At 39.1% G+C, this 12,721-nt stretch overlaps 1 protein-coding gene across 1 annotated transcript; it reads right to left on the bottom strand.

The window, feature by feature from the left end:
* Positions 1-685: 685 nt before the first annotated feature.
* Positions 686-10,579, bottom strand: LOC142084550 (CUB and zona pellucida-like domain-containing protein 1). Its single transcript, XM_075155397.1, has 9 exons — positions 10,510-10,579; positions 8,433-8,568; positions 8,055-8,269; positions 6,802-6,952; positions 5,169-5,392; positions 4,137-4,309; positions 3,264-3,649; positions 2,663-2,931; positions 686-1,155 (listed from the first exon to the last, which is right to left on the bottom strand). The coding sequence occupies exons 1-9, from the start codon at positions 10,577-10,579 to the stop codon at positions 983-985; spliced, it is 1,797 nt and encodes a 598-aa protein (XP_075011498.1). The 3' UTR covers positions 686-982.
* Between the last annotated feature and the right edge of the window lie 2,142 nt (positions 10,580-12,721).

Raw genomic sequence — 12,721 nt, 5'->3', positions numbered from 1 at the left:
ATACTTAGCAGACTTGTATTTATCCATGTTTCGTTATCCTGAAAATGCCAGTACTTCATTCGTGGTTCCTCTCAAGGGGACCTCGTTGCCAGATAGAACGTGCTGGGGTAGGATCTGCTGCATGTCACCAGCCTTAGGCCAGAGAAGTAGCCTTATTGCATCATATTTACTTTAACCTGTTGGGATCAGTTCTGCTGTCATTTGGGGAGGTGGAAATGTGACTCGAAGTCCCTCTTTTGTGAAAGGTCAAGCTTCATCCTTCATTCTGTTTATTGCTCTTTGAGTTCTGGGGTGCACCATTTAACTTGGACTGTATAAGCACTTAATGGTAAACTTCTAAGTTTGGTGTGCAGACATTGGTTGTATTCGTGACTTAAAATGCATTGTGCAAAAGCTATTGATGGGGAAGCAAGTGTTGAATGAACAAGCAGCATAGGCAGGTACAATCCAGTATCTTTATCTAGTCTACCTAATATTTTCTTCTCCAGGAAAACTGATGTCTTTTGAAGACTGTCTGATCTTGATGGTAGCAACCCATAGGAATAGATTTTGAAGAGAGGATAATTTGCTTTGAACAGACGTGTCGCAGTTGTCCCTCAACTTAATTCATGCCAGGTGCAGTTTCAAAGTGATTTGAAAAGATAAAAAGAGAATTTTTTTTTTTAAAAAGAAAAAAGGACCTAAATTATCTTCTACTTTAAAAGTCACTTTACACCTGTAAAGTTAGTTTTTAGATGCTTTCTAAGAAACATGCTGAGGTAGACACTTGTATTCTTTTTCAACGCGGTGATTTAAGATACAGTGCTAGGTTGAGAGTTTTTTTGAATTACAGAAAAAGTTGAAATATGTTTCCAAGCATTGTTGTATTCCAAGGCTGTTAGTTTATTGATTTTTGGTTGGTTTGGTTTTTTCCCTCTCTCCTCTTTGAGTGACAAAATCTGAATAGAAGTTGACACAAATTCAAAATATCCCGAAGTAGTTACTATGAGCTTTGGATTTTTTGGTAGCCATATCCTGCTTGGTGTTTGATATGATATTTTAATATCACAGCTACCACAATGATAATATTTGAAATCAAAACCACAAATGAGAGAGTGTAGAGGCTGTATTGTTGCAGGTTCGGGGTTTCTTCAGCATCTGCTTTAGTGAGGGATTCTGTGTAGAGAAGAAAGTGAGATGTTTAGTTTTGAATACCATGTCATTTCAGTTAAAATTAAATAAGCATTTTTTTCAGATATTTTGGTTCTGAGGATTTGACCCACACCGATTGCAAATTCTGAATCTGTAGTGCCAAAGAGTTGTAAAAATTTGTAACGAAACAATTGTGCAGAAGAGCATCGCATCGCAATGTTAGCAATTCTTTGGTATTGCTGCAGCCAAGTTTCTGCCAAGCAGTGCTGTCATTATCTTTAGAACTGGATAGATGGGAGACATATTGCTGAAGAAAAGCTGGGCAAAAAAAGAAACTCATGGTTCTAACACTGTCCCTTCTAATGGTTTACTAGCTGGTCCTTGGTAGAACTCGTTATTTTTATGTAAATCGTGAAAGATACTATGAGAATTAATCTATGTTTTATAATACTTTTGAGTATGATCTATTTGCACTTGAATCCTTTTGATATTATAGATGTGTCCAGTTTCTAGCATATGGATGCAAATCTTTCACTATTGAAATAAATGGGAACATGTTTAAAATGCTGCTAGAGTTCAAAGAGGTTAATAATTATTTAAAAAAGGAAAATGTTTATTACTGTTAAGAGCATGATTAATGCTAAATACTTCTTAGATCTGACACCTGAAAACATGTGGTGCAATGTGCTTTTCTCAGGTGAAGCTTTGTGCTCAATAAAAGCTAGAACAATGGGTGTAGTGGGAGTTACAATACAAGCCCTTTAAAATAGCTTTTCCATATTTTGCAGTCTGTTCTACATTGGCGCTCAGTACTCGTCTAGACCACTGTAGAGCAGACTGCAAATTGTGCTACAGTATGTCAGATTGGGGCACTAAAGCTAAGTTGTCTTACAAACGGCTTTGCAGCTCTAAGTTAAAAGCATGGTGCTTTTGATTTCTGCTCCAGTGGCTGTCCTTTTCATGTTTTTGTTCTTATAGGCAATGCATACAGTGTGAGGATTTAACCTAGGGTGGAATAAGTCATCTATGTTTATCATCTGACACAGCTTTTCTGTAGTACCAACAAATAAAACTAAGTGAAATTGAGTGGACTGTTACAAGATACACAGGTTGCAACAAAGCTTGAAAACGATTTGGAATGTGCTTTTTAAGTAGTCTGTGGGTTTTTGAAATGAGCCCTGGTCCCTATATATGCGTCATCAAAAAAAGTCACATTTGAAAATCTGAAATCTCTTGCCATTCGTAACTCTTTCTGAATACATAGTCAGATTCTGTGTATAGTACTTCTGTAACTAGGAGTGAATGCTTCTTTTTCTACTTCAAAGAACACACCTTAATCCAAAAGGCCATCGGTGTCGGTTTGAAAAGTATGTCTGTGATCTCACAAAACACAAATTTCTTGAACCTGTTGCTCTGATCCCATGTTAGTTCTGAACTAGTGTAATTCACTTATTTCATTAGTGGAACGAAGGTAATAGATTTACACCAAGGAAGAGCTTAACCAGGTTCTTAATTTATGTATTCCTCTTACCTGAGTGATCAGCAGACCTGAGATCTCTTTTCAGGCGGATGGGACCTACTACGGTATTAGTTTTCCATGTGTATGAAGAAATAGCTCTTTTGTGCCTGGAGATACAGCCTTCAGTACAGCGAGAGTTTGCGTTGTTGCTGTCACAAATTAAAATATCACACTGGAGATAAACTGATGGAAAGCTCCGCAGGAACCTGAAGGCATTAAATTTGAATCTTCCATAGTGTTCAATTGGTGGGTAGGTTACTACAGTGTCATCTTTATTGCAGCTGCAACAGAATTTATAGATCTGTTAAAGTAGTCCACATAAAATAATCATTATAGTAGCTACTGTTAACTAACCACAGCATTTAACTAGGGCATTATTTTTACATGTGGGCATACAATGATGTGCTTTTTTCCTCTCCCCAGTGCAATGTAGTGCTTGCTTTTCCTAGCTCTGTTTCTGTAGTGCCTTTAAATTTCTATGAAATTTAGCTTCCAACCACAGTCTACTAAAGAAGATAAGTGGAAGAGAGAAAAACAAAAGAACCATGGTTGACATTTAGATTATATTTCCTCATGTATTAGAAGACAGTCATAAAATATTTTAGGGTCTTACCCGCTTCTGATTAAGTCATATGCTAGCGATCCAAAATCAGGTTGTGGAGATGCTATACAGGTATCAACAAAAACCAAAAGATTTGGGTCGGTGGAATGAAGACTGACTTGAGCAAAAAGAGTTTGGTTCAAGTCTACGTAATATGGGGACTGAAGTACAGGCTTGGAGAACGAATCTGAGTCATAAAATGACATGCTAACATTGTATCTTCCCACAGCGGCTGTGTTTTGGATTATATTATTTTTCGTTATGTAAATGACTTCTAAGGTTGAATTGTTTTCCATTTTGCATTTTGCAATGATCTCTATGCTCTTTTGACGGGTGATAATGCTGCTAGTTTTAGAGAGAGAGATGATGTTGGTGTAAGTGATGCTCTGACCTTCATCCTGTAAAAGGAATCATATGAAGTGCTCAGTTGTGATTATATGAGCAGTGCAGTTGAAAGCAATCGTACTAAAGTTACAAAGCCGCCCAGCTACGCTTATCAGAAACTCAAGATACCTTTGAAATGTGAAACATTGCAACCAAAAAACCGTTATCAACCCTCCTCCTGTTTTTTCAAAACACTGAACCAACCCATGCAGCAAGAAGGTTAAGGAATACTGCATGGAGTGTGGAAAGTACCAAAGCTAGCTTCAGTCAGCCTTATCAAAACAATGCTATGAACTAGCTCTTGGGAATCTTCACATCTTAGGGTTTTCCCCCTTTCCTTGTGACTCCAGGATAAGTGCCAGCTGTATCACTTGCAGAGAATGAGCTATGTGAAAGTAAATCTGCTGTTAGCTTATACACATGCTATTCATAAACTGCTTTTACAAGCTCTTGTCATTCATAAGCTGTCGTTAGCTTCACGTAACTTTTTCCCCCCTTTACCTTTTTAGTTGTTCCACAGCTGGCTAACGGGAAGGAAAAGGTCACTGGATCTGTTATAATTGGACTGCAAGATGGATCATTCAGCTGTAGGTGAGTTTCATTATAACCAAGGGAGGCCAGATAAGACTTGCTCAGAACAATTTTCATGCTATCTGAAGAGCATGTAAGGAATGCTGCCATGAAAGAGAAATTTAGGAAAAAAAAAAAAAACAGAACAAAAGACGTTACCACAAACTGTGCTGCGGTCATTTCTCAGTTGGTCTAGATCCTTGAACCTGTTGCATGGTTCTTGATTTGTCAGTCTGAAACGGCTCGTGCATTTGAAGTCATGCAACAGTTGGAACAAAATTTCAGGCTCGACCTCAAAAATGTTAGATCAGGAAAACCATGTAAAACTCATGCTGAAAGTTTAATTTTAAACCCAGTAATGCAGAATGAATTGCAGCCTTTATAAAAGGGGAAAGGAATAAAAGTGCTAGTGCAGAATGGTGGGTGAGGAAATTGATTTATGGCAGACATCGAGGCTTTAGAGGCTCTTTTTCCACCTCAGTTAATGAGAAGATGGGCATGCAAACATACGGAACCAATAAGGAAAATGGTCCAGCTCTGGGGGAAAGGAAGTTACAACACACCTAAACCCTGTTTGACTAACCAGTACAGACCATTTTCCTGAGTATCTCGGGGAACAATAACATTTAAACTAACCAGTCAAAAAAAGTTTATCTAAGATGGTAACAATGCCTGCTTTGTCAAAAAGAAGGAAAAACTCAGATTTTCAATGGTGCCAGCCAGAAAAAGGACCAAAAAGTGAAAGAACAGGCTTTCTTTCCCAGATGGATCAGGTAATAATTTACACTCTATAGGTGAGACTAATGTGGGATTTTTTTATGTAAAGACGGTTAATGACTACCAATAAAAAGGCGTAAATCCTCAGTATCAACCATCAGTTCTTTTCGGTATTTATAAGGGAAGGGAAGAATCATACGTGAGAATAAGAAACACCATCCTATTCCATGTAGCCGGTGTACGTACTGTTGGGCTCCACAGGACCTGGCAGCGGAACACTGGTGTACTGAGCAGAAAATCCTCTGTAGGAGTTGGCGTAGTCCGTAGACAACACAACTGTCATAACATTTGAAGAAGATTCAAATGTGGGCTGAGCACGACCACATACTTTTCCTATTAAGCCAGTGTTAGTGGTGGGGCCATCATAGACTGCTGTGAAGTCAAATTGGCAGTTTTGGTCTAGTTCTAGGCTGTAGACAGAGGAAAAATAATTACAGGGAAATCTGAGTATAGAGAACATTGCTCATACTGGATAGAGACGCAGTGCCGATAAAGTGTCTGATGAATTCCAGTCGACTGAAATAAAAGAATGGAGAATAAAAGAACACATAAATAGACATTATTAAAACCAAGTAAAACATAGAAAACCCTCAAAGGTAAGAAATGCTTAGTAAGACCGTGATTCTGCTCTCATTGAAATAGCAAATATTTTGCTATAGCTCTCAACAGAAGCTGGATCAGCTACGTTTTTATAGCTCTGATACTGTATATATTAATTGCTACTTATTTACTAAAAATAACCACACCTTCAAATACATATTTTTGTGTGTGTATATATATATTAAAAAAAATCTTAAAGAGCTTTTAAAGTGTAGGGTTGACTTTCGCAGGTCTCTGAAACCTCTTCCATATGTCACCAGAGGAAGGCTCTTGCCCTATTTATCAATTTCCGTGAGAGCTTATCTCAGCTTGCCACCCTTGGTGAAAAGCACCGGCTGTACTGTGGTGGGTAGATACCTCCAGAACAGCATCTCTGTTCCTGAATCAGCAGATGGGCCCTGGCCAGGACTGGTGAGAACGTACACCGTACTGTGCAGAGTTCATCATCTCAGAGGGCAGTGGTCAAGGTAACGATTTCCTGTAGAATCCTATACATTTCATACTGAATTCTTATACAGCATTCTGCAGTCTGAATATCTCAAGAAATGTTCTTGAAGATGCTGCCCTTTGAGTTCCCTTGGTCTTGAGACTTTCCTCTATGCAGAGTGTCAACTGATGCAGGGAAAGCCAAAAAAGGGCTACCAGCCCACTACATACGGGAGACCAAGCCTGATAAAGAGCAGTATAGGTCAGGAAAGTCCATGCCAGTGTGGTTTCCTTATGCCAGTGCATCCATTAGCATTTATACTTGCAAGTACTTAAGCCAGTGCTATGCTGTGTTCTTTGCCCAATGGCCAGCAACACTGAGGAAGATGTACTTTAGGCAATATTTGCTTTATTCTTCTTTTGACCCTCGGTTCTAAATTGCAATTACAGTGCACTTGACGGTTTTAAACATCTTTATGTAGCAAAAGCTTTATTTATACTGATGGATTTAAATTCAGATCATTCAGGCCAGCTTAAAATGGACCTACACCTCATGGCTAGTCATCTGAAAGCTTTCTGCATTTCACTGACTGGCACTGCAATAGCTATGGGGTAATGTATAGTGATGTGGAACACATTGCAATTACTTTATCGTAAGAGTCAGGAAAGCACATTTGTTTTAAATGTGTATAGATATTCTAAAAGTTTGAAAGCACTTCTGCTTCCTGTGTTTAAAATAATGCCTTTAAACAGAATGAAAAAAGAGTAATAGAGCATGAGGGCATTTACTCACAAAAAATCCTGGAACTGTAAGTTTATCTTCGAGTTTTTTGCTGTTTCTATGTGCCAGACGCAGTATGTAAATTCAGGGTAAGGTACTGGGTAATTGGGGCTGGTAAATGTCCCATTGGGGCCAGTTAATTGTCCGCCACAGTTTTCAATTTCTGAAAAGAAGAGTAGATATATTGGTAACATAATAGTATTTCTAATGACCTATAAAAAATCAATTAAAGATCTAAAGTTTTATAACTAGTAGGATTGTTTCTTTAGGATTCCATTCTTCTGGAAATTATTAACGGTACTAAAGATAGAACTTCTATAGAGAATTTCAGGTCAGGTGGATGTTACAAAATGAAGCCTATTGTCACTATGGTGTATCTGCAAGGCACAATGTAATGGCATCTGAGATGGCTGTAGATGAGTTAGCTTTGATACTGTGAGCAATTTAGTTATATCTACATTTAGGGTAAATTAGGTGCTATCTTGAAAAACTGGTAATGAAGATGCTATACCAGCCAAAAGAAGCCCCGAGAGACTTTATACTGGAGAAATCTGTGAGGCCTTGGTCATGATCTATATGGAAGTGCAAAATCTTCAAGTTTGAGATATTTTACTTGACAGACAAAGGCAAAATAAAATCGTCAGTGGAAACCCCAGAAAGACAAATGTAGACTAGAAATAGGGCACAGTTTTTCAGCAGCAAAGTTAAACACAAGCAACATAAACTAGGATGTAGTAACTACTCTGTAAAATTGAAGCTTTTAAGAGCTTAATACCATGCCACTCAGATCAGCAGAAGGAAAGGAGTTGGTCGCAAGCTAAGACTGATGTTGTCCAAGCTTATTCGTACCATTTAAGGAAAAAAAAGTAAGGAGCATGTTGAATAAAAACCTTTACTGACTTCAGTGACCTGTACTCAGCAGGACTAGATAGTCATATTCTTTTTCTACAATATTTGCAAACTGAGCAAATTTAGTAGAAGCCTGTAAGTAAAAGTAGAGTCCCATAATGCTGCCTTTGCAATCATTTTTCTGAGTAAAATTGCACTTTTTAGGCTCTCCAGCAGGTGCACTATTCTTTTTCTGCCTCCTTCCTTCCACTGATTTTCCCCACACCGTTGTCTAAGGGCTGAAGAACTGAGTGAGACTAATTAAAGATTCTGTTAATAGTTTCTAATTGCTGTCCTAAACTTTCCCTTAATGGGAAAGTTTCTTTTAATGATGTAATTCAAATGGTATTTAATAGCTGCATTAAGTTCTGACTTACTTGTTTCTGGTGAAAAGAAGTAGTAGAAGACAAAGAAGTTTCGTGTGAAAGCCACGGAGTTTGTTGTTATGAGAAAAGTTAAACTGTCTGAAGACGATTGAAGTACTGGGACTGCATCAGTGTCACTACATACTTGTCCAAGAAGAGGCGAATTAGTTGAGGGACCATCATATATTTTAATACTTTCTGTTTCACAGCTTGAAGAAGGAGCAAATCTATTGAAAAAACACAGTGAGAACTAACTAAGCTCACTGATAGATATGCAGGCTCTTCGGAGAACACAATACAGATTCCACACAAATATTTGGAGGCAATATTTTTCTGTGCTGTACTCTAATGGAATGAAATAGTAAAAAAGCATCTGGAGGAAATACTTACTTAAAATAGGAGAAAATGAGCCTAATTATTTGATTTGCGTTCCTCTGAATTTGCCAGACGCAGTTTGCATTTGCATTTAGTTCAATCCTTAATGGTTTGTTGAGCTCGTGAAGTGAAGCACCACAGCGAGGTACACCTGTTGAGGAAGAGCAACAACAAAAACCAGCTTGCAAGGATCTCTCTCAAGTTTTCTCTTGCAATAATGTTTCATCTGCCATTGTGCAAAGACTCTGGGACAGTCCGTCATGCAACAGACATGCAAAATATACTTTTTTTTTATTTATATTTCTGCAGTTTATGAAATAATCGAATAGTAAAAAAGTATTAGAAAATACTTTTTATCCTCATTTTCCTAGTAGCAGAGAAAAGGGGAGTTAAGGCAACACATACCACAGATGAAGCCAATGCAAAACTGGAAATGCCAAGTAATAGAGGACACCTCCGCAACTCTCTTCAGCAAGGTTTGTCACCGCAAGCACTTCAAGCCTCCGTTCTTCCCCCTACACTGATTTCCTAAAGATCATTGAATCCAGTTCTAAGTTTCAGCCCTTTACTTAAAAGCATTCAGGGACCTACGCCCAGGGAATCTAAAAGGCTTTTCAGATTTGAGCTTGTAAAGGACTATGTGTAGGATTACTGTATATTTACTGCTGCATACAGTTCTGATCCTCCATTTCTGAAAGGGTACTGCAAAACAGGAGAAGCTTCAGAGAATGGCAATGAAGATCAAAAGTTTAAAATAGCTTCCAGACAAGGAGTAAATAAATGGACTGAAGCATTTCAGGTCAGAAAAGGGATCGCTAGAGGGGAAAGGACGTGCTAGAGGTCTGTACATTCATAAAGAGGGTTAATATGAGATATTCTTTTTCAATACAGTAACTCAGTGGCCTGGAATGAAACCAGTAAGTTGTGGTTTTGAAACAAACAAAAGGAACTGGCTCTTTGCATGTGGATCTTTGCTGCAGGGTGATGTGGATGGTGAAAGTAAAACATAAAACAGGTCAAATGCGTGAAAGAAAAAGCCTTTGGTAACTATTAAACACAAAGGTAGCATTTCCTCTGTTTCAGAAGTCCTGAACCATGTTTGTTGGTGACTGAGAGAGTATTCTGGGGAAGTGTTATGCAGGCTTGTAACCATATTCTTGCCCGAGCATCCTCTCTTGACTGTTTCTGGGTTCAGGATGCGGGGCTAGCTGGACTTCAACCCAGTTCTCTTACGAAAAAACCCACAAACCAACCATGGCTAACATCACTGACATCACTTAATAAGTTATGAAGTAGTTGCAGTAATGACCACTGTACAGGAAACTTTAGAGAAATTTAGTAATCCAGTTTGAGCATGAGATCTCCTTTCTACTTTAATATTAATCTGAAAAGAATGGTCTAAACCAGCAGGAAGAAATTCCTATATAGCGTATGCAGTCCCAGATAAAAAGGTCAGGCTTTCTGATGAACTCCAGACGGAAAAGAAAGGCTTAGGAGAGATCTTTCTCGTCACATATGAAACCTCCCGATTGTAAGAGCTTTACAAGGTCAGCTTTGCCCTGCCCTCCCTCTGCATCCCTCTGGACTGGCACCTCTAGAGCAGCTCTGCAGCAATACTTTGTTATCCTACAGTAGCTACCCACCATTAATCAGGTAAATGGCTGATTTGAGCACAGAATGGTGATCCCAAATCGAGCAAGAACTGACTATCTCTTGCTTCTGATTGAACAAAGGAAAAATGAGCAAATCTTTTAAAAAGCAGCCATTTCCCAATTGAGTCACTTTATTCCTATTACTCCAATACAGTATTAATTTATAAATGCAAATTTCCATTCCAGAATAAAATATCTTCAAAAACAAGTTCTTAAGTTAAAAATTTGCCATAGGGAGTCATATATTGAATTTTTTTTTTTATTTACCATTTTTAACACTTGCTGGCGCATTCGAATGTTACTATTGTGCAGCAGTACATTAAGATAAAATGCACTTTCAGAGATATGTTTAACATTTTTCCCTTCAGTTGCCTATGAAATACCTATTGTGCAAAAATTAATAAAATTTCAGAGATGAAAAAAAGACTAGATTTCCATACCCGTGGATTCTATGGAGTTGTCTTCAGCGAGAGCTAGAGCAGCTATGAGAGGCAGGAGGAGGAACTGCATTTTGATGGCAGCTGGGGAGGGTAGGCTTTTCTGACTTTTATACCTCCTGCTATTTCATAATTATCTTGTATTACGTGGTGTCACGGAGGGAGGGCTTAATCTCTCACTGTTTCTTTTTAACAGATATAAATGGGAAAGTAACAGGTGTGCCCATTTTTTTAATATGTACTACGTGGAGTAAGTTTAACTGTGCTTTTGTCAGCACTTGTGCGTTCAAAGCACATTTTTCAGTTGATTTCATTGAGCGTCTGTCCGGGTGTGTTGACATCAGCAGGAATGTTCTGGAAGGGATTGACAGACTCCCTTGGGAGACACATTCAGCAGTTTTGCTCTTAACACTGGTCAGCAGGAGCTTGTTTTTTTCCCACCTTCATTTTGACACCTATCCCTTTAGGTTGCACTGGGCAAATCATTCCCTGTCCTTGCTGAGGATTCCTCAGGTTGTAAAGTGCGACTACCCTAACAGAATTGTCACGAGTAGTAATTTCCTGTTGCTGAAACATTCAGGGATGAACAAGGCCAGATTCATGTTAGTCACAGATTTAAAAGAAGATTGCACTGCAACCACTTTGCAGATAAAACTTTCTTAGTCCCACGATAGCAGCTACAAAAAAGGGAGTCAGCCTTTCCTTCCCGATTTAAGGAGACAAGCACAGTCCCAAGAGCCTCCATTCCTTCTAGCACGAGTCTAATGAGTATCTGTTCCAATATATTTACGTTGCTTTGTCTGCCTTTCCATAAGGACCAAAGCTCTTGAAATCCAGAGTATTTCCTACTGCAGCAGCGGATCTTAAAGCTTCTAGAGGTTGTGGTAGTGCCAGTGCCACAGATGTGCTATTACCCTGACCCTGGTACCTGCGCGGCGTGTGAACAGCCAGGCTTCATGCAGGAGCTGTGTGATTCTTTCCAATACAGAGAGCAGGTATCCCACAGCTGTGCAAACAGGTCGTCTTTCAAGTTTACCAGAAGAGTCAAATTGCAACGCAGACCTTCTTGAAACATATCCAGGTACTTTCCTTTCATAAAAACAATTTTTTTGTACAAAACCGTGTGTTTTCTTTTATTAACAAACAGAAATATGATGCATCTGTAATGATCCTGTATTTCTAATCTCAGACCTATGCCTTCTTTAAAACAATTCTCTCTGATTTTTAACTCACTTTAAGGATTTTGAATGCAATTCTCTCTTTATCATGACAACGTACTTATACTGCCTTGAAACACGGAGGCATTGAATACCTACGTAAAGATGTCGCATAGCATTTGAATTCTCTTTAGCTTCTGGAAATGCTAAATTTGGATTTAGTCTGTATAGCCTTTCATTTTTTAAACCACACACATACTTGCAAGGAATTTTCAAATGCTAACATCCATTTTGTATGCATTTAATGTGTGAACTGGTGTGTGGAGCCCTGCCAATGAGTGCTGTGTCCATCAGAACCAAGAAAAAAATGCCTATGGCTATGATAGCCTGGTAATTTACTCTGGTAGTTACGGGTTGGTAGTCAAACTGTTTGGAATCACTTGTATATGAGTGATTAGGAAATTTTCTTGCGCTGGAGTTGATATTAAGGGACTGGACCCCTAAGCAGTGTTTCTGAAGGGCTGAGCCCGTGCTCACACTTGAGGCTGGCTGGCAGCTCCCTCTGCACAGACGAGTCTGTAAGCGGCTGCGCTGCTGCTGCTCCGCGTACTCGTGCTACAAAGCTGAGCGTCCAAACTGTTTCCAAGTCTTGTGCGCTAAGCCCATGTTCAGGTAGTGTGGTGTGTTCAGACATCGGGTGATGCTGAAATATTAACGGCCTGCTTTGAATTTCCCCTCCTACCTCAAAAGAAGATGGCCAGCAAGTCTTCACGGAAGTCCTTTAAGATGAGGAGAGTAGAGAAGGTGTTTCACAATAGCAGGTCCTCAGAACAAATTAGCGTGCAGTTTAGTACAAAGGAACAAGGATTCAGCTGTTGTGACACTTATTTACAGGCCCTTTCTCTCGCTGCCTGCAGCTGGGAGTGCGATAGCAGGGAAAATGTGATTTCAAGCACTTTAAATCATTATCTGTGAGAAGCGGAGCAGTTGGGTTAGGAGCGTGATGGAGTTTTGTATGAACTAAGTATGATTAGGAAATACTCTGGCTCAGGACGGGC

The sequence above is a fragment of the Calonectris borealis genome, chromosome 7 (assembly GCF_964195595.1).
Source record: "Calonectris borealis chromosome 7, bCalBor7.hap1.2, whole genome shotgun sequence".
Classification (NCBI taxonomy): Eukaryota; Metazoa; Chordata; class Aves; order Procellariiformes; family Procellariidae; genus Calonectris; species Calonectris borealis.
The sequence above is the reverse complement of the archived record's forward strand: the minus strand, read 5'-3'. Positions and strand labels throughout refer to the sequence as shown.

What these genes read in the sequence shown, in the direction of transcription:
- LOC142084550 (XM_075155397.1), bottom strand. Translation starts at nt 10,579, where the DNA reads ATGCAGTTCCTCCTCCTGCCTCTCATAGCTGCTCTAGCTCTCGCTGAA. An exon ending in CTTCTTTTCACCAGAAACAA is followed by an intron (nt 6,953 to 8,054) that starts GTAAGTCAGAAC and finishes TCTTCTTTTCAG; the next exon opens with AAATTGAAAACTGTGGCGGA. An exon ending in GCTGTGGAACAACTAAAAAG is followed by an intron (nt 3,650 to 4,136) that starts GTAAAGGGGGGA and finishes TTCCTTTTACAG; the next exon opens with GATGAAGGTCAGAGCATCAC.